The sequence below is a fragment of the Octopus sinensis genome, linkage group LG8 (genome assembly GCF_006345805.1).
Source record: "Octopus sinensis linkage group LG8, ASM634580v1, whole genome shotgun sequence".
Taxonomy (NCBI): Eukaryota; Metazoa; Mollusca; class Cephalopoda; order Octopoda; family Octopodidae; genus Octopus; species Octopus sinensis.
The window spans coordinates 63,173,389-63,198,940 of record NC_043004.1 but is presented as its reverse complement, the minus strand read 5'-3'; the positions used below and the strand labels follow the sequence as shown (position 1 = coordinate 63,198,940).

The 25,552-nt window shown below is 34.1% G+C and overlaps 1 protein-coding gene across 1 annotated transcript in view; it reads left to right on the top strand.

The window, feature by feature from the left end:
- LOC115214827 (EEF1AKMT4-ECE2 readthrough transcript protein-like) overlaps positions 1-25,552 on the top strand; it is an 85,954-nt gene that overhangs the window by 60,358 nt on the left and 44 nt on the right. The window contains exons 19-23 of the mRNA XM_029783858.2: positions 5,572-5,676; positions 12,002-12,079; positions 12,476-12,567; positions 18,230-18,288; positions 19,866-19,917. Coding sequence (XP_029639718.1) covers positions 5,572-5,676; positions 12,002-12,079; positions 12,476-12,567; positions 18,230-18,288; positions 19,866-19,917 — 386 coding nt within the window. The remainder of the gene's footprint in view (positions 1-5,571; positions 5,677-12,001; positions 12,080-12,475; positions 12,568-18,229; positions 18,289-19,865; positions 19,918-25,552) is intronic.

Sequence of the window (25,552 nt, the reverse complement as noted above, 5' to 3'; positions counted from 1 at the left end):
TATTCTTAAAAATTATTTCAAAATATTAATGTGATTGCATTTTAACCTATCATATACCTATGAATTACGGGTCAAATTTATCGAAAATCAAATATAATTGTTTATGACCATTTTCTGAAAATAAAATTAACTCTCATCTTTCCAAATGCTAGAAATATTATGCATAGAAATTTAAACATTAGTTTAAATTAGAAATAGAAGAAATGATAAATTAAATAGCAATTTAAATTTGAAATATTTAAAAAAAATAAATATAATCAGGTTAGCTTAGAGAAAGAATAGCATTTAAATTATTTTTTAAATTAGAAATAGAACAAAATTAAACATTAGTTTAAATTACAAATAAAAAATAAATAAATATTACTTTGACAGTCATTGTTTTTATGAAGCTATAATATTAAAATGCAACATTTATATTGCTTATCTGTTTATTGTAAGCTTATTCTTCATGCAAAATATATACACATTAAATATGAACAACTATAGAAAAATTAGAATGTTATTGAAATATCTTCAAACTTCATATTTATTTCAGGAAGTAAATATTATTTTAGAAGGCTTTCATTGAAAATGTTCATCTTTAGGTTGCCTTTATTGAGAAAAAAAGCATTTTTAAAGCAATTTTATTTTGAAGCTGCTTTTCTCAAAAGATTTACTTCATATTCTTGAAACGTGTGATACCTATCTACATATCTATTTATCTATAACGGTCTATAACTTGAGGCAAGCCCAACAATTTCAACACCAGTACTCAGCAAGTACTCTTTGCATCGACCCTGAAAAGATGGGCTGCAAAGTCGAACTTGGAGGTGTTTCAACTCAGAACGTAGAGATAGACGAAATAACGTCAAACATTTTGCTCGGCGCGCTAACAATTATGCCAGCTTACCGACTTATATTTCATATATTAATGATTGTGTTATGTTTTAAAAATTTGTTCACATTAATTTGATGGTTTACGCAATACAATTGGTTGAGTAAAATCGTTTTATTGTGTAATAAGAATATTTATTGATTTCTAACTTTCGGCCGCGAAGCAATCATCGGACAGTGACATTTAATTTCATCTTGGCTTTATATATTTCCTCAAAGTAAATCCTTTTCAGAGTAATCGGAGTTCTGTTGATTGATGGTTAGGTTCCATGGTAGGTTGTGGTGACAAATGTTACGGAAATGTTTTTGCTTAAATTTGTATAAGCGCTATAGGTATCACTCATGTAGCCCTTTTTGAAGTATGTATGTCTCCTATAAGACTTATGGCTATACAAAAGAACGTTGATAGGTTGTTGGTTACGAGAACTGTAACTCGATTTGATTATTATTGGATTTTATCATTTATTAATATGATCTTTATCTTTGCATGAATGTTGAATATCTATTGGGTACGTTAGCTTTTACGTGAATGATTTTTAAAGGTTTAAATAGAATGAATGTGGGAAGGTATAGTCAGTTGTCACAATGGTGCAATGCGTTTTCCCCTTTTTATATTGAGATGTAGATTATCACTTAAATTTGCGAAATCCTATCTAGAAGATGATACACAGGAACAGTTCTACATGAAGTAATATTCTATAAAAGTAACACTTAGTTAAATATAGTCAATAAAAATTCTCTGATACAACTTGCTACCACAATTTATTTATCACTCAACAGAACCCAGGCTACCCAGGAAAATGTTAACTTGAAAGAAACTACATAAACCCAAGATGAAATTAATTGTACCATAGCCCATTAATGGGTCAGCAGTCAGAAATTTGAAAGTTACTTTCAATAATATTCTTGCTAAAAAGCGATATATATATATATTAGCATTAAATCAAATTTCACAGTATAAATATATAAAATATGAATTAGAGATATAACCACTATTATGCAACTGAAATAGTGATAGACGTAAACCGATACATAAATAACAGATAATATAAACATAATTAATATAATATATAATATATATATATATATATAATTTTTTTTTCCAAAAGTATAAAAAGAATGATAATATGATATAAGTTAAACCACAACGTACGTTTCATGGCTATAATTAAATTCGAATTGCAATTAAGTTTAAAATCAAGTAAAATAAATTCGAACAAAAATTAAAGTCAATCTTCAGGTTAACGATAATAGTTAAATAAATAAGCAAATAGAGCAAAACAATATTTTTTAAGAAATAAATAAAATAATAATTTTTCTTATAAAAACAACTCCATTATCTAAATTAGGATTAATTCATACAACCCATTTATTATGTTAAATATTTATTTTTAAGGTAAAAAATAGATAGAAATATGTATTTATCTATGAAGATATAATATGGCTTTAAAAAACATAATAAACTCTCGAATATCCTTAACACAGTTGTAGTCCAAGATTTAATTACCAAATTATTTAACAAAATAATCACTATTCATATTTTTAGATTTAAGTTCACATCTAATAATTATAAAATATTTTAAAATACGTATCTAAATTATAATCAACAAATGTTTTAATTAAAATCTAAAATTTATTCTATCAATAAATGTATAGGCATGTAATGAAAAATAAATAAATTCATTAGTTCATTATTACTTACATAAATATTATAAATATCAATATAATATATTTATGAAATTTCTTCCATGTTGGTCCTTGGATGATGGTAGAGTATGGAGGACTGTTTTTTGTCGTTATATTGTCTGAAATCTTCATTTAGCCGCTCCGCAATGCTCTTAGATGTCTGCACGATGTATGTCATGCTATGTTCATGTTTTTACAAGCACCATCCCTGCATCATATGCTGTGAAGTACATTTCTAGTTCTACAGTTAATGCCAGGGCTAATCCTGAAGTACCACCTTGAAGAACAACATAGTAAAGTTTAACAAAGCACTATACATACAATTTCAAAGTGCACCCATCGGTGTCGGATTGGCTGGAGATGTAGCCGGCCTCTTCATGACCTGGTGGGACAGAAACCTAAGCACTCCTTAACAGAACAATCCCCAACGCTTCTACTCTACAGTAGATATGAAGATGACATTAATATCATAGTTAATACCGACTCTAGTAATGGTAATTTAGAAACTGAGAGGAACGTAAAATGGGGAATATCCAACAAGTAGCTAACTCCATTCATTAAGGTATCAAGGTAACTATTGATTACCCTACTAGGCACCCCTAAAATAGACTCCTCGTCCTTCATACTGAACTTTGGTTAGAGACTATGAAAAATAGAGTGCAGCTCCTCCACTCCTACTACATGAAGCCCATAGCCACGAAATATGTTGTTCACAAGAACTCACCTTCGTCACACAACGTGACAATTAACATACTGATAGCAGACTTTCGATAATAAACAACGTGCCCCCACTATGCAAACCCTATGAGACGAACCCCGCCCCCAAACAAACAAAAACAAATACAGAACTTCATACACCACATGTAATTCTCTGGATATTATCTGAAAGATAAGGTTCGAATATACGGGGGTTCTAGAAAGAAATTAGATAATAATATATATAACGATACCAGTGGTACCTGCCCTAGCTGTAGAAACAAAGAGTGGAATAGAATACAAAGAACGTGTGACAAAGCCAAAAGGGATAACAGGTGGTATAACACCGACAAATATCACGGAGTGATGTTTGTAGAGGCCACAGCCCATGGAGAACTAGCCCGTAGATTTAGCAAAGCTCTGAAAGAGACCAAACTCAATATAAAGATTGCTGAAATGCCAGGGAACTCCGTCAAATCACTGGTATGTAGGACTGCCCATTTGAGAATACCGCATGCACCCATAAATAGTGCATGGTATGTAGGATTAGCCCTGGCATTAACTGTAGTTCTAGAAATGTACTTCACAGCATAAGGTGTATTGGAAGTGCTTGTAAAGGCATGAACATAACATGACATACATAGGGGAGACATCTAGGAGAATTGCAGAACGACTAAATGAACATTCCAGACAATAGAAAGACAACAAACAGTCCTCCATACTCTACCAATATGCCAAGAACCAACATGGATGTAACCTGGGTCAACTTGACATCCGCATCTTATCCAAGCACCCAAAGGACCCAACACTCAGATAAATACAGGAGCACGTCCTCGTAAATGAAACTTCTCCAATACTAAATAAAAATATACATAGTAGACATCATACCCCCATACCCACAGTTTATACAGGTAGATTAGAATAGTTAGTGGGCTGTTATTTAGGTAGATGTATATGTGTCTGTAGGTGTATGCACATATGTACATGTATATGCACATATATGTAAGCATATGGATAAACATACAGATGGATAGGTACATAGGTTATATGAACAGAGACGCAGACATACACAGATGAAGACCGAAACACATGACCATATATACACAAACACTTTACTTCACACAACGATACATATGGCGATACACGTCCACACATATGGAGATACACGTCCCTACATACAAACACAGTACATAGTTGCAAACACACACACACACACACACATATATAAAAGTACACAAATACAAACACGCAATTACACGAATAAGCAGAATACATACAAATGTATAAACATACATACATTTTAGCATATGCACCCACATACATGCATATACACATGAATGCATACATAGGTACATGCATGTGTATGCAAACACACACTGACCCACTCACATGCGCACATATAAACAAAATAAATGCGGTGTGAATAACGAACAGAGTCAAATCTATTGAAAAGGTTGCAAGACGCAACGAAAATTCTGGAAAAGTAAAGTAGGAAATGAGTGGAAATTTTTCCGGTGTGTGTGTTAACTTACAAAGGGCTAAAAGAGAATGATTCTCCCTAGACACAATAGAATATGCTTCATCACAAGAACTCAAATAAAGAATCTTGCAAACTAAATCCCGAAACGAAATATATATATATATGGAGTGGCTGTGTGGTAAGTAGCTTGCTAACCAACCAAATGGTTCCGGGTTCAGTCCCACTGCGTGGCATCTTGGGCAAGTGTCTTCTGCTATAGCCCCGGGCCGACCAATGCCTTGTCAGTGGATTTGGTAGACGGAAACTGAAAGAAGCATCGTGTATATATATATATATATATATATATGTGTGTGTGTGTATGTGTGTTTGTGTGCCTGTGTTTGTCCCATTAGCATTGCTTGACAACCGATTCTGGTGTGTTTACCTCCCCGTAACTTAGCGGTTCGGCATAAAGAGACCGATAGAATAAGTACTGGGCTTACAAAGAATAAGTCCCGGGGTCGATTTGCTCGACTAAAGGCGGTGCTCCAGCATGGCCGCATTCAAATGACTGAAACAAGTAAAAGAGTAAAAGAGTATATATAAGTTCAGCAAAATTTAGATTTAGATATATATGTGGTTGAAGATTGCTCGACATTTTAAAACTGATGTAATACAATGATGTAGTATGAAACAATTGTACCACTCTACCTTGGATATCCTTGTTGCTTATTTCGAGTATATATATATATATATATATATATATATATATATATATATATATATATATATATATATATATATATATATATATATATATATATATATATCTCTTTTTGTAACTTTAATATATTCAGGCAAAGTATATAGCGAAATATCTCGAGAAATCTATGGAAAAGGTTTTATCAGAAAGGAAGTGGTTAACCCAAGAATCTCGAGAGAGTGCCAAGAATATAATTAAGGTAAGAATTATGAAATATAATTTTATCAGTCCTTCGCTGTTATGTTTATCGACGAAGCAGTTTAAAAGGGGAAGACTATAAAGAATAAAGAATTAATGTACGGAAGGAATAGTGAGAGTTCGAAAGAGAAAGTGGTAAAATAATGACTGCATATATGTCTGTGCGTGAGTGTGTGCCCGGGTTTGTATACGTATGTGTGTGCATGCGTCTGTATGGGTGTGTGTGTATACATAAGAACATATATATATATATATATATATATATATATATATTTATATATTAATAATATATTATTATTAATATTAGGAAATCAATATCAAAACTTTTCAGAAAGATATACACGCGTGAAAAATGCTGGTTGCATTAAAGATATATAAATATATAAATATAAATATGTATAAAAATATATGTAAGTATGTATAAGTATAAATATATAATGTATATGACAGTTTAAAATTTTGAATTAATTATTTAAGGCATTTTACGATCGTTTCGCAGAAGAGTTGTCCCTACATGAAATCCTATATTGATAAGCATTACTGAATACATTTAACTAAAGATTTAAATACATATATAGATCTTTAGTTAAATATATTCAATAATGCATATCAATATAGGATTTCGTTATTACATCAATGAAATCCTATATTGATATGCATTATTGAATATATTTAACTAGAGATTTATATATATATCTATATCTATATCTATATCTATATCTATCTCTCTCTCTCTCTCTATATATATATATATATATATATATATATATATGTATGTAATTTTACATACGTATATATGTGTGTGTATATATAGGTATATATATATATATATATATATATATATATATATATATATACTATCATTTCTAAATCTTTCAGAGAGAGAGAGAGAGAGAGAGAAAGAGAGGGAGTGAGAGAGAGAGAGAGAGAGAGATCTATTAAGTTGGTACACCTCGTTAATTTGGAATAATATGCACACACAGCAATTGCTTGCAAATAACATCCTTGGCTTATACCCACCGGCAGAATGAAATTCATGTAGTCCTTGCAGAAAATTAGATTCAGTAGAGTATATTCACACATGCAAACTTTATTAAATATACAGTCCATAATAAACTTCCGAATAAGCGAAGTGTACGTTCTCAGAAGTCAATAACATATGAATATATAAAAAAATGAAGGATAGGTGTCAATCCATTATGGCCGTTTCAAACAACTACTTAAATTGACTAAAGAATTCATGAAATCAGTTCGAAAGAAACTGTTTTCTATCAAATGTATACTTTAGAAGGAAGCATATTCCAAATAACTCAACATAGTTGAAAATTTAAAAAGATCCCTCAGCCAACATTCTGCTGCTATTTCAGCTGACAAAATGAATCTACCAATTTTTTTTTTGTGTTTGAGGTTAGTAATGTATTATTACGAGGGGAAGGAATAAGCCACATCCAGAGACCCAATTATCCCCACTTCCTACAATAAAGGAAGCCATGACTACGTTTGTCTGTGAGATCTATAAAGGTAATGTCCATTATCTACCGCTAAATTGAAATGAAATGTTTGGTGGTGAGCTCCAGTCTACTATGTTATCAAGGTCATTTAAGATGGCCCCAGTTTACAAGTTATTGTGAAGCGAAATAGAGGGAGTAGAGGAAGGAAATTATAAAATTTATAAAAATAGACCAAACAAGGAAGAAATTCCCTCCAACTCTTACTAATTACCGCAATAGTAAGAGAGAAAATTAATAAACGATAAAGGAATGAAAGATATGGTGGCAAAAACTTAAATCATAGCGTAGGGAAGCATTGAAAGCGGGTAGAGACCTACTATAACATAGCTGAGCTTTAACATTATAGCGATAAGAAAAAATATATATAAGGTAACAAATAAAGAAAGGTATCTCTCTATATATAAACGGCAGTTTGTCTGTGTGTCTGTCAGGTTGTAACCTCACCCTGACCACGGCTTTCAACCGATTCTGATGAAACTTGACACACACTTATCCCAATGTCATAATTCAAAACTAACGCAGCGAAAATTTTGAAAAGTTCCCCCAGTTTTGAAAAGAATCGATAAATTCGACATGGGGTCGAGAATCTAAGCTTTTTATATGCAACACATTTTCTGTTGTAGTTTTAGCAACTTGCAATCGATTTTCACCAAACTCATGGTGAAGCTTAATGTTACCCTAAGAAACGTAATTCTGGCGTTAGTTTTCCATGCAATACCTTACCATCAGAAAAATCGATAAAATCATGCCATTTTTGGAAATCGCGTTTTCGCCCAAAGGGACATATAGGAACATCGTATACACAGAAGACATTGCAACCTACACATGCACATTCGTTCCCTAGAGAGAAAGGACTAGATTGGGATTAGTCGTTGCCTACTAGGGGCTCTTACATACCCGGGCAACGCCGGGCTATGCTGCTAGTATTATATAAAAAAATTATGACAAAAGTTTCTGAAAGAGATATCAGTGACATTAAGAATAAAAATAAACGGAAAAATAAATATAAAAATATCAAAATAATTTGTGTTTTGTTTGTTAGATCATAACTAAAGATTACGAAGAGGTAACGATAAGAAATATTAAATATGTATTAGGTATAATATAAATAAAGGGAAACAAACTTTTCAAGAGGAAATGTTTTCAGATATAGCAATCTTAAAATTGTTTAATGGATTGACTCCTGTCCTTCATTTGTTATTCATTTATGTTATATATGTGTACATACATACACACACACACACACACACACATACATACATACACACACACACATACATACATACATACACACACACACATATATGTATCAACAAACACACACACACATACACACACACACACATATATATATATATATATATATATATATATACATATATCAATGGGAATTTGTGTGTGCGTGCGTATAATCCGTGTGCATTCGAAAACAAAGTTGATGATTTTGAGGCATGGGGTATCAAAATATTCAGTAATCTTTCGGTTACCAAATAAACTGTTTTGATTCAGATATCTACTTTATCTCAACAATCAGCTATAGTCGTTTGAAAGACAACGAACTGGTTTCACTCGAAAGTGAAAAGAGTTTCACACTTTCTAGTGGAACCAAAATGACAGTATTGTATTACAAGAGTGACAATGTGTGAATAAATAAGTTCTCCGATTTGCTTCTCCGATTTGTCACTCATTGAAAGACATCCATTTCTCTATATGTAAATACAGTAACTCGCTCTCCCTCTCACATGCTACGCACACGCACACATACATAGAAAAACTGTATGCATATGTATTTATATACGTTCCCATGAAAGGAAATGTGTGTGTGTGTGTGAGAGAGAGAGAGAGAGAGAGAGAGAGAGAGAATGATTGAGTGCCATTTACATGAACATGACAAACGGTTACATAAATTGACAGCACACACCTTCACTCACTATCTCTCTCTCACACACACACGGAAACACACACATATACACACACACAAAAACGTCCATTTCATATACACATACATGTATCTTTCACTTTCTCCTGTCTTTCACTTTCTACTCTCTTCAAAGCATAAAGAAATAAAGATTTTTACAGAAATTAACGAACAATCATATGATCGGGTCGACACCGTTGCAGCTTCAGACGAAAGAGTGCCATAAAATAACTTCCTTTGGCACCTCACCCCACATACTCACAAACACTCGATAAGAATTCTGTACGAATTAGGTTATTTTTAGTTCTGTGCACGCGCAAAATTACAGATCAAATACAATTGAAATGACCTTTTCTTTTTATTCTGTAGGAAATTTTCGCAGAAATCCTGTCCGTTACCTATTGTTTCTCACATGTGCGAGGTGACATTTTCGCCCATCCCCTTATTTTTTCCTAAATTTCTTCCGATTCCTGTTTTTGATACAGAAGATAACGATTTAACCAAAAATATACGTTCTCAAAATTGCAATTTTCTCCCTTTTTTCCAAATGTTTTACTCCGTGATCCACGGGGGAAGATAGTACACCTATTTAAGAATGTTCTTTTTTCTTAAAGAATCACCAAAATCTTTCCAAACATGCACCCATCACGTCACCACTTTCATAATGCTACAACTCTCAATGTTTCACTTTTAGGTTTTTGAAAGCGGGAAGGTTCTTCAGAAATAATGTCGTTTACCTGTTGTTTCTTGCATGTCACGTTTTATGGTGGTGGTCTGGTATTTTTTACGTCTGCTATTTCAGTACAATTCTACGCATGTATGAAACTTTGAGAAGTTTCAGCTTTTTTGAAAGCGAGTAGCTGATGGGTGGGTAAGGTGTTGGAAGGGGTGGTCAGTGTTTCTTTAAGAATAATTAAAGTTTAGAAAAAATATATTTCCCAGATTCGTAATCTCTGCATTTTGCTACATGGATAAAAAGAGTAAAATTCGAAAAACGTTACAAATTAAGAATTCGCGGTGGAGATGGTGGGAAATAAAGGGATTTCAGTGCAAAATCGTAATGACATCCTTTTATACAATCAAACAATACACAGTTTGTGACCCTTCTTAAGAACAGAAAAAAACTTTCATGCAGACCCTTGCAAATTGTATCCTCCTCAATTTACTTTTCAACAAACAGTTATCTCAATTACGCCAGTAATCCAGTTCCCTATACATAGTTGAGTGCCTGGGCATCTCAATTTAGTCTTGCACAAAGCTTCTAAAACGAGGCATTATACGGTAATATATTAATACACATGGAAAAGATAATCGTTGGGAATGTAAAATATATGAGAAATGTATTATACAGTTTGAAAATAGAAGTGCTTTTGGAAATATGTAGATTTGAAGAGTTTTCACTATGTGTACATACATAAACACATGTACGTACTGAACACATATATATTTATCATTTTCTACTACAGCAGAAAACATTGAAAGAAGGTATAAGTTAATGCCTTTTCAGAGAAGAAAGACCATTGCAGAGAGGAAGCAAGAGAATGTTAAGTCTAGATGGAAAATAACAAGTATAAAGAAATGGAGCGATATGCTCATAATATTTTCCACGTGTTAGTCGCCGTAAAGTCTCTATATAAACATCATTATCGTTTAACATCCGCTTTTCATGCTGGCATGGGTAGCATGATTTGACTGAGGACTAGCAAGCCAGGAGGCTGCACCAGGCTCCAATCTTATCTGGTCAGGTTTCTACAGCTGCATGCCCAACCACTCCGAGAGTGTAGCGGGTGCTTTTTACGTTCCAGTCAGGCGGCACTGACAATGACCATCCTCGATTGGTGCTTTTTTATGTGCCACCGGAACGGATGCCAGTCAGGTGACACTGGCAACGATCACGCAACACATGACCATACCAGCGCAGTCATCTCTCTTGCACACCACATCTGATGCCCTCAGGGCGCTTCACTCTGTCGTGTATGCACACTGACATTACACGTCCAGCAGAGCATTCTAGCTTCATTTCTTTCAGCCTACGCATGTCCCCAGTAGTCATATCCCATGTGTCACTGCAGTGTAGCATGGCTGTCTGCACACATGCGTCATACAGTCTAAATTTCACTCTGAGTGAGAGGCACTTTGTTACCAACAGAGGTAGGAGCTCTCAGAATTTGCACAAGCTATCCTTTTTCTAGCAGCTACGCTCTCAGAGCATCCACCCCGCTACTCCTCAATCATCTAGATAACGGAAGCCACTAATTACTTCTAGCCCCCCACCCCCAATGACTTGTGACGGAAAATGTGTTTTGCACATTTTCAGTTAGTCTTCCTTTGATATTGCTTGCACATCTTATGTGTCCATAGCTTGCACTGGTTACATCTTATGGAATTTCTCCCTACACCTTTTCTACAGATCGAGCATGCCATCTACCTGAAGGGGTTTATGATTTGTCTGCCTTCCTACTTACTAAGACATTGGTTTTTGTTAAATTGACTTTAAGGCCCTTTGATTCTAGACCTTGCTTCCACACCTGAAGTTTCTCCTCTGGTCGGCGGCCCAGCTTAGTGAAACAGTTCTCCTCATAAGATGGAGGTGAAGTGTCACGGAAAAGCGCTATATATGCATAATATGCATGAATAGTAAACAGAAGATTGTGAAATATATAGGTAGCCCTATAGAGACACATATTCATATACACTGTAGAATATATTATATACGCGCACGAATTATGAAGTGTAATGTGTTGCTTGTGTATGCGTGCATCACTTTGTTAATACATGTGTTTATGTGAGTGCGCACGCGCGCGTGTGTGTACGTCTGTATGTGTATATATTTCACAGTGTTTATTCGTATATTGCTTTTTCTCCCGTAATATTTGGAGCATGTCATTATTCTTCAGAAACTGAGTAAGAAAGTCCATGTAGGTTCCCAACATTCACAACAGGCGGAAGCTAAATTGATTAAAAGATATGAAAATGTAAGCCAATTTTTATTGTATTGCATTCGTCATTTATTTCACATATATAAATATGAACCGAATAGTTTATGCATAAATTAATCTATAAGACATTCTTTTTTACCTTTGGTTTGAATTTCAGGTTTACATGTTATCATCTGTACATAAATTCGGTGGTAATCAATTCAACGCAGTCACTATATATTATTTATTTATTAATATAAATTTCTCCTTGTATATTATGTATTTGAAAGAAAAATGTAAAATGTAAGCATCATATAATTGAATAATCTTGATGATAAGAATAATTTCACTTTCATGACAAATTAAATAACAACTGAATTTGTTAAACAGGCTCTCTTGCTTCACTGTATAAAGTTATAGAGCTAAGCATAAATTATATTCTTTATATTTCAGCTAAAACTCTCAGACAATTTTCTCGAAAATACTTTTGCTTTAAAGAAGAGACGTACACAATTAATAATTTCGGACATGTTGAAGAATGATATGTGAGTTATTTAAAGAATTTTGCATTTTGACATTATATATAAATTATTATTATTATTATTATTATTATTATTATTATTATTATTATTATTATTATTATTATTATTATTATTATTATTATTATTAGTAGTAGTAGTAGTAGTAGTAGTAGTAGTAGTAGTGTTAGTATTATTATTATTGTAAAGGCGACGAGCTGGCAGAATCGTTAGCACGCTGGGCGAAATGTTCAGCGGCATTTCGTCTACCGTTAGGTTTTGAGTTCGAATTCCGCAGAGGTCGACCTTTCCTTTCATCCTTTTTGGAGTCGATAAAATTTGTACCAGTTATGTACTGGGATTGATGTAATCTCTTTCCCAAACTTTGAAACGTTGTACTTCTAGTTGAAAAGATTATTGTATCGAAACTAACAGCTTATTTTCCTGGGTATGATGGAAAGTGTCACTTGTATTACTGTTTATGTTTCAAGACCCCCGTGAATAATTCTTCCATTTCCAAGCAATGCTGGTTTTTGTTGGTACCCTGCCTTCACAGTTGCTCCGGTTTTTTTCAGCCATGCTGATTGTTGAGTGTTGATACTTCCAAGCGTAACAATTACTTATGGTATCACGTCTACTCCCTTCATTACTACAAACTTCGTATTTCACACTTGAAATTGTCATGGTTGTTTACTTTTTCTTCTTGTTTCAAACTGATCGTGTTGTCAGCGGGGCATGCTATGTCTATCAATATACATGTTCTTTCATTTTTGCTTATCACAACAATGTCTGTTTCCCGATGTCTCGTCTGGTGATCTCACTGGAGCATTGCATCCTACAGGGTTTTGCAATCCACATTTTCCTGATAGCACGTCTTTCCTTTCTCTAGGCCGTGATTTCCATAGAGCTCCCAATCAATCATTCTTGCCTCATTGTCGTGATGTCTTTTGCATTGTGCCAATTTCGGGCGTTCGCTAACTATGAGCCTTACTGTTTCACCATAATTAAATATTGAGATTGATTTTCTCGTGCTACCGCTCTCTTTTTCTCTCTACCTTTGTTCCTCTATGATTGCTTGATAAAGGCTAATGTAGCTACATGCACCAACAAGATCAGAAACAACAACGGATACAGTTCACGTCATATTATTGGTCCTTAACACTTGTTCCTGAGCTGCATATATGAATGCTACTGTCTCTTTCTTCAGGTCATTCCTCCTCATCCATAGCCACCAGGCCTCTGTATCCATAAAATTTCAATCATCAATGAAGATGATGTTGTTGATTATTTGGGATTTTTCCTTTAGTTGTTACCCCAGTTTCATTTTCCTGAGTACCAATGTCAGAGGTATCATGTAGAGAACGAAAAGCAACAATGATTGGCTGTTACCCTGGAAAATTCATCTTCTGATACCCAGGGTTCCCAAGCATTCTCCATAAGATGCCAGTTCAGTTTCCTATCCCATCATACTTCTCTTCAGGAAATCCGTTACATTCCTCGCAATTACAAACATATCTAAGAACTCAACGATACACGAATGTAGAATCATATTATTTATGACAGTCAATCGAAGTCACGCCTAGATTTGTACATATTATTATTGTTATTATTATTATTATTATTATTATTATTATTATTATTATTATTATTATTATTATTATTATTATTATTATCATTATTATTATTATTACGTTTACTTTTAATCTGCATGTTTGTTACAGTCACTTGCTGAAACACACCCAACGTCCTAGAGTGAATGCAAGATTATAAATATTAATATTATTAGTATTGCGTGGGAGAACATGCCATCAAAGTGACACTGGTGTAAAATATACGGAGCCCAGTATACCATCATCACTATCCGTGGTAATCTCATATCAAAATAAACTGCGCATGACCTTGCATGTGGGCCCAGTTAGAATTTTTTCAGGTCGAGTAGACCATTCCGCTCAAAAGTTCCCCGAATAAGGGTTGTTTAATGATGTAGAACGAAACACCCACGTTTCCAAAGGTGAATTATTCAAATCCCAAATAATTCCTCTCAACACATGGCTGTGATGGTCCCCCCCAACTTCTGCTCGTGGTTAGAGATGCATAATTCGTCAGTCACTAAGGGACTTGGGCTATTGGTTAAGGTCATACAACTGGCAAGAACATCTGTGGTAGAGAGCCGGGGTGTACGTGCAGCTTTGAGTGTGCTTTTTCTGCTGCTGGGAGTGTGCGAATTGTTCCCGGTATTGTATTTTGTTAGTTCTTTTTCCTTGAGGTGGGTGCTCTCTTTTGTTGTGTTACTGCTTGTATTGTATGTTGATTAGGTAATGTTTTTTTTCTGATTCGCTGGTGGGAGTTTATTTCATTAAGTAAATGTTGTATAGTGTGTGTCTTGTATTTCTGGGTTGTTTTGTTAAGGTTATATTATTGTATTGATAGTTTCTTGAGTTGGATGTTGGCTGTCCCTAGCAGGTCTATATTTTGGACAATGTGCAGGTTTGAGGATCCAGGTATAGCTTCTACATTTTTGTTCATATGGGTTTTTGTCATGCCCAGTGCCCCACATTTTGAATACTTCAATTTCGAGGTTTTTGTACTTCGACAATTTCTCTACTTCTTTTTTGACAATATTTTGATCAGAAGATGCTACAATGTCTCTCAGGAAGCAGATGGCTTTTCCCATTCCCTGAATATTATGTATGGACGAATAGCTTTTCTTCCTTTGTCGGTTGGCACCGACATATCCCAAATGATTGTGGCCTGATGGTTGTCTTGTATCTTGTTTGGCTCATGCCTATATTCCCTTTTGTCAGTATTTATGTTCTAATGTTGGCATATTGTTCAGTGGATATACCTGTTTACTTTGTCGTGTCTGTATACATTTTCAGACTTGGCAAGGACTGGGTAGCCCGAGATGATGTGGTCAACTGTCTATCTGTGTCGGTTACATATTCTACATTTGGTGATGAGGTCTGTTTTCATTATTTTTTTTTATAATTGCTTCTAGTCAGGCATTGGTCTTGTGCAGCGATAAGCAGTCCTTCCGTTCCGGCTTTTAATCCAGAGCTTTTGACCCATTGTTGGTTTTTTCTTAGGTGCATTTCCTCTCAGTCAAGCCTTGCAGAGTACTGGACATGAAGCAAATTTCCTCTCCATTTCTTCTTCTGCCTCTTTTGGAATTCAATTTTTATGTTGCTTTTTGTCTTTCTGACCATTTCTGCTATGCTGTCATCTGAGGTCACTGTGTCAGTGTAGTTTGCTCCTGTTTTGTGTTTTGTCGTCTCCTTGCGTATAGAGAAAGGCGTTGTTTTTCTCCTCTTGCTTTACTATTTGTAGTAGTCTTCCCCTCCTCTTTACTTCTAAATACATTGCTAGTGAAACTTTTCTTATTTCATAGTAGTTTTTTATCTGTTTCAGGCCAGGGCTTTCTTCTAGACGGGTTAGATATATTGTACCTGCTTCTGCGTTGGAGAGGTGACTTCGGTAAGCTGTTAGTATTTGGGTAGGGGATTCTATGTCGGTTTCGCAAATCTCTTATATTCCAGTTTATTATGTTAAAGCTGTTACTTATGACCCGTATGACTAGCGTGTTTATCCCTATTATCTTGTTTTTAGCATTAAGTTCATTTAAATGGTAAAGAAACAAGAAGAAATGAGCGACTGTTATTGTTAAAAACTAGAGACTGCTCCTTGTTCATTAAAACTAAAATGAAACTACATTCCGTGTGCCATTTACAAGTTGAAGATATAAAATGAAATGAAATTCATAGCTAGAAAACGCTGAAAAATTCAAAATGAGCAATTGTCTTGGCTGTGCCGTATGTACAATGGAGTGGCTCATGCTATTGCCCATATAACGAATGCCCTACACTTGCTCAAAACATCTCCAAGTTGTTGCGACACGACCAGGTAGTGAAAGAAATGCGACGGAAACTGTGCGAAAAATGGGGGCTAGAGAGAGGCAATACGTAGTATGAGAACAAACCGTAGAAAGCAATGTGGTCGGAGACGAGAAAAACACATTTTGCATTTGTGAGTTCCTGATAAATTTGCATACATATATATTTTTCAATAGGTTCGAAAAATTCTTGTTTAGCAGCGTCCCTTTTCAGAGTCTGTGCAGCAACGGGCAGCTACATCAATTTGATTGTAAAAGTAAAAGGACACCATTCTCAAGCATTTAGCATTGACTGTTCGTACGTGCTGTCTCTCGGGTAATTGCTATGGGTGCTGCTAGACGCTTCGCGAGGCATCCACTTGAACTAGGAATCGGATGATTCATGTCAGCTTCTGTGGACAACATCTCCGCAATAATGTCGTGTGTCTATGACATTGAGTTAATCGGCACTAACCTAATGGAGTACGAAACAGTGAGAGGAGCAAAGATTAAACAAGAGGAATCGGTGGACCTCCAGCTGGCACCTGGTGAGGCAGGTGTATGCAGGCTGAAAGTGCCATTTGTTACTGGACTGAATAATATATTAAGTTGCTGGGGATCTTGTTTGGACAGGAACTACAGGAATATAAGTATCTTAAGTGAGACGTGAAGAGAAACGTGGTCAGTCATGCGAAAAGTAACAGTTCATGAAATGTGGTTAATGCCTATATCACATCCTTCATCTTCCACTGCGTGATCGGCATCCCTTGCTTTGCTTCGTTGTTGACCAAGCTGGATCGCTAACTCTTCTGCTTTCTGTGGAAGGGATGGATGCCGGTTATCAGACTGGCCATTGGCTACTGAGATTCTGTGACCGTTAGTTTCCATTAAGGTTCAAGAACGGTAGATACCTCCTGTCAAGGAGTGTATACTGCAGTTTTTATAGTGTTATGTCGTGTGTGTTTGTATCGTATAGCGTTGTACGAATAACTTTGCTTTGATTAGAACAGACATTCGCTATCAGAGACAATAGTTAATTTATATTCAATGACAATTTTTTCGACAGAGATCTGCAACTGCGATGGTAGCGAGAATAGTCCCCACCACCACCACCATTTCCGAATCAAGTAATGGCTGATTACTTTAATGCAAAATACACTAGAGAAATGGAAACTCTTTCTCCATATACTTATAAGAAATTTCGAAAATACACCTCTAAGTTTGCTTCGTTTTGTGGAATGAATGCATATAGAAACTATAAAGAAAAAGGAATATCTTCTCAATGGAGTTGATGAGTAAATTCAACTCACCACAGAATATAAAATGAGCAAGTCTCCTTTTAAGACATAATCATAAAGAATGTCAACAACTAAATAAGGGCGGACAAATCAGGACTCCAATTCTACGTACTCCTAACAATATATTCCCTTCACTTCATACTATCCTAGATATACCAGGATGGTTGATTCTCGTAAACTAGCCTAAATAATGTGTACAAATTATTGGATACATAACCCGTGACATAAGATTCCAAGAACTATTTGTTACTCTTCTTGACTGGAAGTACTCACCATTCTTAATTGATAAAGGAAATAAACAAATTTATAAAAGTGTTAAGTATTACGGGTTGTGTTAACAGTTTTACCATAAAAGCAATACAAAAAAAAAAACAGCCAACGTCTTGCAACGAATTTATGAAAATTAATTTTAGTCTCAAATAACCGAAACTTCAAAACGGTGTCCATATTCACCATTTCTTTTATATTTTGTTCACTTTCGTGCTTTGCGAATAACTAATTCTATTCAATCGTATATTTTAAGGAACCAGGTCTCAGACATGGATATACAAGCTGTCTATTATGTGGTAAATAATTCAATTCGTAAGTTAATGAATATTTTATTAAATTTTAAACAAATTATAAAGCTTTTATTCACTATAATTTATATGATTAGCAATGTTTATTTTTATACATTCTGCAAATTGAACGACCCTTGTAAATTTAGGTGCACATATACTCTCAAAGGAACATGAAATGTTTTCATAGTCTAACATTTCCAACAACTAGAAAGCTCATTTTTCATAGAAGTTATTGTTTACCCGCCAAAAAATTGTCTTCGCAATCCTGCATAAGAACTAAAGGCCAGAAGAGTAGCAACTATATATTGCATTAATTATTGGATCTATGTTCAAATTCCACCTAGAATTCACATTGTCTTTTATCCTTTCGGGGTCGATAACATAAGTACTACTTAAACATTGTGGTCGATATAATAGACTTAGCCCTTTCTTGAAATACGAGGCCTTCTGCTAAACTGAAATCAATGTAGGAAGCATGCATGTTTTATTTCAATAGCTGCCAATTGTCTTTCATTTTGCTATAAAGAAATGAGAGGCGTTACTTTTCAAGATTGATTAGTTGCTTCGTAAAGCCGAGATCAGCAAGTTGGGACTTTACCAGCAATTCACCTGTAAGAGAGATTGCATGGGAAATAACTGAGTTGAAAGGTGTTGCTCTAAGAAATCATAACTAGGAGGACTCAGATCATTAATTTCACAGTAATGGAGACTCCAGTATGCGACGGAGAGTATGTACAATATCCCTTCATACTCATATGAACAATGTTCAAATAAAAGATTCGACTACATATGCCTTTGGGTATAATAGAAAAACACCTTTGGAAAGCCGGATATATAACGTAATCCAAACTTTTGTACTGGAGGTAATTTCCGCTATGTGAAAAATAACCGTAATCTAAGCACAGCCCATATATAATGATTATTATAAAGATGACGATAATTGATTGAGTGCGTGAGTGAATGTGTGATCGAGTGATCGATTGACTGACAGATTTATTTGTTGATTGATTGATAGTTTCATTGATCGAGTGCTTTCTTTGATTGACATCTTATTGCTTCAATAGTTGAAATAGTTACACATTCAATTAGCAAGTATAGCCTATGAAATTGAATATGCGACTTGAGATGACAGCTGAATTACATGTAAAATCCATGTGATAGGCATCTCGAAAGAGCTTTAAATCAAATTTCGTAAAGAAGGTTTTACAATTCATACGAAAGCATCGGAAGGACCAGGCATACAAAATTCAATGGAAAATAAAACATAAACGCTCACTTACAAACACACACGCAATATAGTATTGTACAATGGTTTATCATTTTCTAGCTATTACATTTTGAAGATATTCTTTTCTACTCTAGGCCCGAAATTTTTGGGGAGAGGGCAAGTCGATTAGATCGAACCCAGTACACTCCTGGTACCTAACTTATCGCCCCCGAAAGGCATGAGAGGCAAAGTCGACCTTGGCGGAATTTGAACGCAGAACATAAAGGCAGATGAAATGCCGCTAAGCATTTCAGCCGGTGTGCTAAAGTTTCTTCCAGCTCGCCGCCTTAACATTTTCAAGATATTAATTTGATACATTTGAACTTCTGCAGATATCCCCATCGCTATGCTGCAGCCACCAGTATTCTATAAAGGAGCGCCTATGTGAGTATCATATTCATTTCTCTCTTATCATCGCCATTATGCATCTGTTGGAAATGCTCATCAACATGAGCAACGGCAGCAATAGTATGATTACATTTATGGATATTATTTCATTTCTTGTATATAATTCTTACTCAAAATCTGGTATCACACATATCATTGGTACTTCTGTACGTACATTACTTATATTCCGTTCATTTTCACATATCTTCATTTATATTCTATCTCCCAGTCACAGTTATGAAATTATAAAATTCTAACTCCAGACTCAGTCTTCCTGCAAAGTAATATTTATAGGAAGGAATCAGCACACAAAAAAAATCAGGAAAATAAAACAAAACATATCAACACTCAAACGCTATGGAACTGAACATGGAACCAATTGGATGGACAACAAACTCCGTATTACAAATCTCCACATCTGCGCCACCTATGCATTTATATATAAATGTATATATCTTGAAATACAACAAAATCTGTTTCAACACACGTATTTACATCAGCAATCTTGGAAAACGAATACACACACATACACACATACACACATACACACACAACACACACACACACACACACACACACACACACACACACACACACACACACACACACACACACACACACACACACATATATATATATATATATATATATAATAAATATTCGGAAATAAATCCAAGCTTACAGGGAAAAATCAGATTTAGGATTGAATCCAATTTTATAGTAAAATATTATATTATATTAAATTAGAGAGAAAACCACTATTAGGCAAATCATACAATGAAAAACTTAAGCCAATACATTTAATTTATATTATTTAAATATATAACAAAATTATTAAAAAAATATAATTAATATATCACTACGATCGTTTCATTGCTGTTAATTTCTTTAAATTTTCGAGTTACAGTCATTCATCAGGTGGTTTAAATATTTATCTTGGCGAGGTTTAAACAATATAAATATATATATATATACCTATATATATATATATATCCATTATCCGAGTGAGTGAATAATCGAAAGAAGAGCACTCACCCAATTTATTGGGAGTTATATGTATGGATTAAAACAGTTCGATCCGTACATATATATATATTGATAAAAATAGTAAGATAACAAGAGAAAGAAAGAGACCACGTTATTATGTAAATAGAGGAGTTTGTCTGTAAATATAATATGTGACAATTATTCGGTAGCCATCATAAAACTCCGAGTTTCGGATGCCGAGGGGGAAATCCACGCTACCATCTCTTCAGTAATCCGGCCATCGGAAAAATGCTATGAAAAATGACCGTTATACAAAGGAAAATTACTGTGTGATTGATCGTTATTAAGCCAAAAGAACTATTCGAATGACCACTAAGTAAGGGAGTATAAAAGGTCATAGTATTCGCGTAAGCGTGCCCATACCTACACATGAGCCCGCAGACCCACGTGCGTGCGCCTAAAAGTATGCATTCATCCACCTTCACTTAAAAACGTACACAAAAGTCTACAATAGAATAGTTGATTGACAGCCTGGCCCTGACGGACGAATTTCGATGTAGAATACCACATTTTCGTGGGTGAGGCTCATGAAAGGTTTTCCAGTTCGCTCATTATTTTCCAGGGACGTCATTCCGCTTTCGAGGCACACGTACTACTCCAAAGATTACGTACGCTCCATTGCCACATCGCCGTAAACTTTCCGAAGTATGTCCAATATCTCAGTAACAGACTTCCCAAGTGTGACACAAAATCTAACGTTTGCATTTTGTGTCAGTATACACATGAACACAGCAACACAAACTTCACAACTTGAGAAGCAAACAGAGCACACTGCCTCACGAATGGCACCGCTACCTCTCAATGCAAACGCAACCGTGTGCTGTCATGTTTTGAGAACTAGAGAACAAGCCCCAGAACTATTTGAAACCACCTTGTATAAGAGCGAATATTTACGTATATGAATGTGCGTATGTGGGCATCCGCATATGCGCCTGTATACGTGTGCGTGCTTGTGTATGATATATATTTGTATCGATGTGTAATTATAAATATATTTGTCGTGGTGGGTGCATGTGTATATGGATATATATGAAGATTTGTATGGACTTTTCATACATCTTCGCATATTAATATGATATATATATATATATATATATATATATATATATATAGCTAATGTAGGATAATTTTTTTTCGGGAGAAAAATGTTATCAATGGGCAGCATATCAAAAAATCCATATAAAAGTTTCAATTTATAAGTAATTTACAAGATAAGGGCAAAAGAATAATTCTAATGCCAAATATGCCGAAGAAAAGGCAAAAAATTGTCAATAACCATTATAATTTATGCGTCTCGAAACAAACCGACAGAAATTTCTAAAAAATCCGTTATTACCGTATTGGTCCCATGAATTATAATGGTTATTGACAAGTTTTGCCTTTTTTTCGGCATATTTGTCATTTGAATTTTTCTTTTGCCCTTATCTTGTAAATTATTTATAAATTTAACCTTTAAAGGTATTTTTTGATATGCTGGCCATTGATAAAATTTTTTTCCCGAAAAAAATGTTATCCTATTTTAGTTATAAATTGAATAGTGTTCACTTCCGGATTCTCTCACTCTGTGAAAGTTTCTAGTTCGAATCACACATGTCTCGAGACGTGCCGAAGTTTTTCTAATTTGGATATATTTGGTGTACTTAGGTCTGCTCGGGACTTCGTGCTTGCTTTTTCCATGGGTATGAGTAAGTATTTCACTTATACCCCACGTATTTATCGCTGAAGAGGGGAAAATTCTTTGAATTAACCCCGAAATTGGACCAATACGGTAATAATGGATATTTTAGAAATTTCTGTCGGTTTGTTTCGAGACGCATAAATTATAATGTATATATATATATATATATATATGTATATATAATATATATATATATATATATATATATATATATATATATGTGTGTGTGTGTGTGTGTGTGTGTGTTGTGTGTGTGTGTGTGTGTGTCTGTCTGTGTGTCTGTGTGTGTGTATACATAATTCAAATAGAGGTTATGTTCGCCTCTTGAAGGGATGGTATCAACCAAGGAAATGCAGGTTTAATACCTAATATTTTGGTTTGGGGGGGTGTTAATATCTATAAAATAATACTTTTATATATAAACCATGGTTTATAATCATGCAAATGAAAAATGGGAAAATGGAGATATTGAAGTTAAGAGTTATTCATTATCCCTTATAGCAGTTTCAATTAAGCTTAGTGGAATTAAATAAATATTAAAATCATATTTCTGACCTTATTCTCTTCAGAAGGAAGAAAAATAGATATTTTGTCTGTTAGTTTATGTAATCATCAACGAAGACTGAATAATACTGTTTATGGTTAGCAATGGTATATGTCTAGGGCGATGGGTTAACGGATTTGTTGTAGGTAAAATATAATATGTAAATAAAATTTGGGCAATGAAAAGTAGATAGAGATTAAATAGCAAATTACAATGTAAATAAAAGGGTATATACAAAATTGAAGAATCTTATTGCAATTTCACCAATCAACTTTGTTGATACACGGCAATAACCTAGAAACTAGTCCACAGATATTGTTTCTTTTTTTCTTTTGCTGGATTTGTGTACTGGACGCCCTGTTCGAAACTATAAGAACGTAGATATTGTGTCATATAACCTGCTGGAAACGATGTTTTCTGAGGCTATCTAGAAATAATAATGTGTGAATACATATATATATATATAGATATCAATATTCACGCTAACATATACGTTTCATATACAACTACGTCCACACACTCTCACACACGTAAATGCGCATATTCACATGTACATCCATATACATAAAAATGCGCGTAAATTATACATACATACATATATATATATACGCACACATACACTTATGTACGTATATACATATACACATACACACGTATATATGTGTATACACATATAGATAAAGACATATACGCATAAATATATACACAAGCGCACACTTAGATATGCTTACACTATTAATCATTATCACCTATAATAAAAATGCTATATAGATCCTTTAGATCAGTTAATTCGATTGGTTAGTGGAATTTTGAATATGTTTCAAACCAGATTGCTTTTCGAATGAAGTTGAATAGCTCTAACGGTTTATTGAGATTTTTCTCGTTTGTATAATAGGTTCATATTTGTTAGCAATTTTAAACTAGTGTAATGTAAGAGGGGAGGGAATAGTGCAAATTTTTATTCGTATTAATTTGTTTAAAAATTTATATGTAGATTTATATGAGAACATAAATACAAGCAATGAGAGCTCACTCATATAAACAATTGGTCGTAAATGTTAGTTTAAGTGAATAATGAAACAGATATTTAGTAATTTATTGATTAGAATGGTATATATATATATTCACAAATATTATTGCTCATAGATACATAATTAGTTAAATGGTAACGTATTAATTAGAATGGTATATATTTATGTACGTACTATATATAGGTGTAATGCATTCAATGAGGTTAGAACTTTGTCAACAAAGATTCTTCAAGTTTTTCAGAAAGAATCGTCTTTCCATAAATGTTGAGAGGGATAATAATTCAAATAATGTTTTTGATATTATCTTTAATTTATCAACTGGATAACATGAACCCTACACAAAATCTAATTCGAATCTAAGCTATATCAACTTCCAAATTAATCATCTAGATCAGTTTAAATGCGTTAGTCTCTAATTCTAGTAAAAGGGTTACATATATGTCACCCAATGAGTGGCTCCTTGGGCAAGTGTCTTCTATTAAAGCCTCGGGCCGACCAATGCCTTGTGAGTGGATTTGGTAGACGGAAACTGAAAGAAGCCCGTCGTATATATGTATGTGTGTGTATATGTTTGTGTGTCTGTGTTTGTCCCCCAACATCGCTTGACAACAGATGTTGGGGTGTTTACGTACGTCCCGTAACTTAGCGGTTCGGCAAAAGATACCGATAGAATAAGTACTAGGCTTACAAAGAATAAGTCCTGGAGTCGATTTGCTCGACTAAAGGCGTGTGCTCCAGCATGGCCACAGTCAAATGACTGAAACAAATAAAAGAGTAAATAGAGTATGCAATATAGCCTTAGCAAACACTGGATATAGAAATAAAATAGAATACTGCCAACCTGACATCATTAATAACGATAGCATAATTAATTACAAGCAAAAACAAAAAAAAAATATGGTAAACTTTATAGTCCCATGATAAATAGTATATACTTAAAAATAAATACATAATAAGTAACCCAATATATATAAACAAGGGACTCCTAATGATAAAAGGGATAAGATCACTTTAAATCAAACTAATAATAGTTTGATTCAGTCTGCCGTGATGATTCACAAACCTAACACATAAAATATCTAAGAAGATATGTTATCTCCCTCTGAAGAGATTACGCTTAGAATTATGATTTTAATATTTATTTAAGCAGCTGTATGGGATGATCAATTTTTAGGTGAATATAATCTCTTTCTAACCTCGATATCTCCATTTTTTAATTCTTCACATACATACATACATACCCACATACATACATAGATGTACATATATATATATATATATATATATATATATATATATATATATATATATATATATATACACATATATATT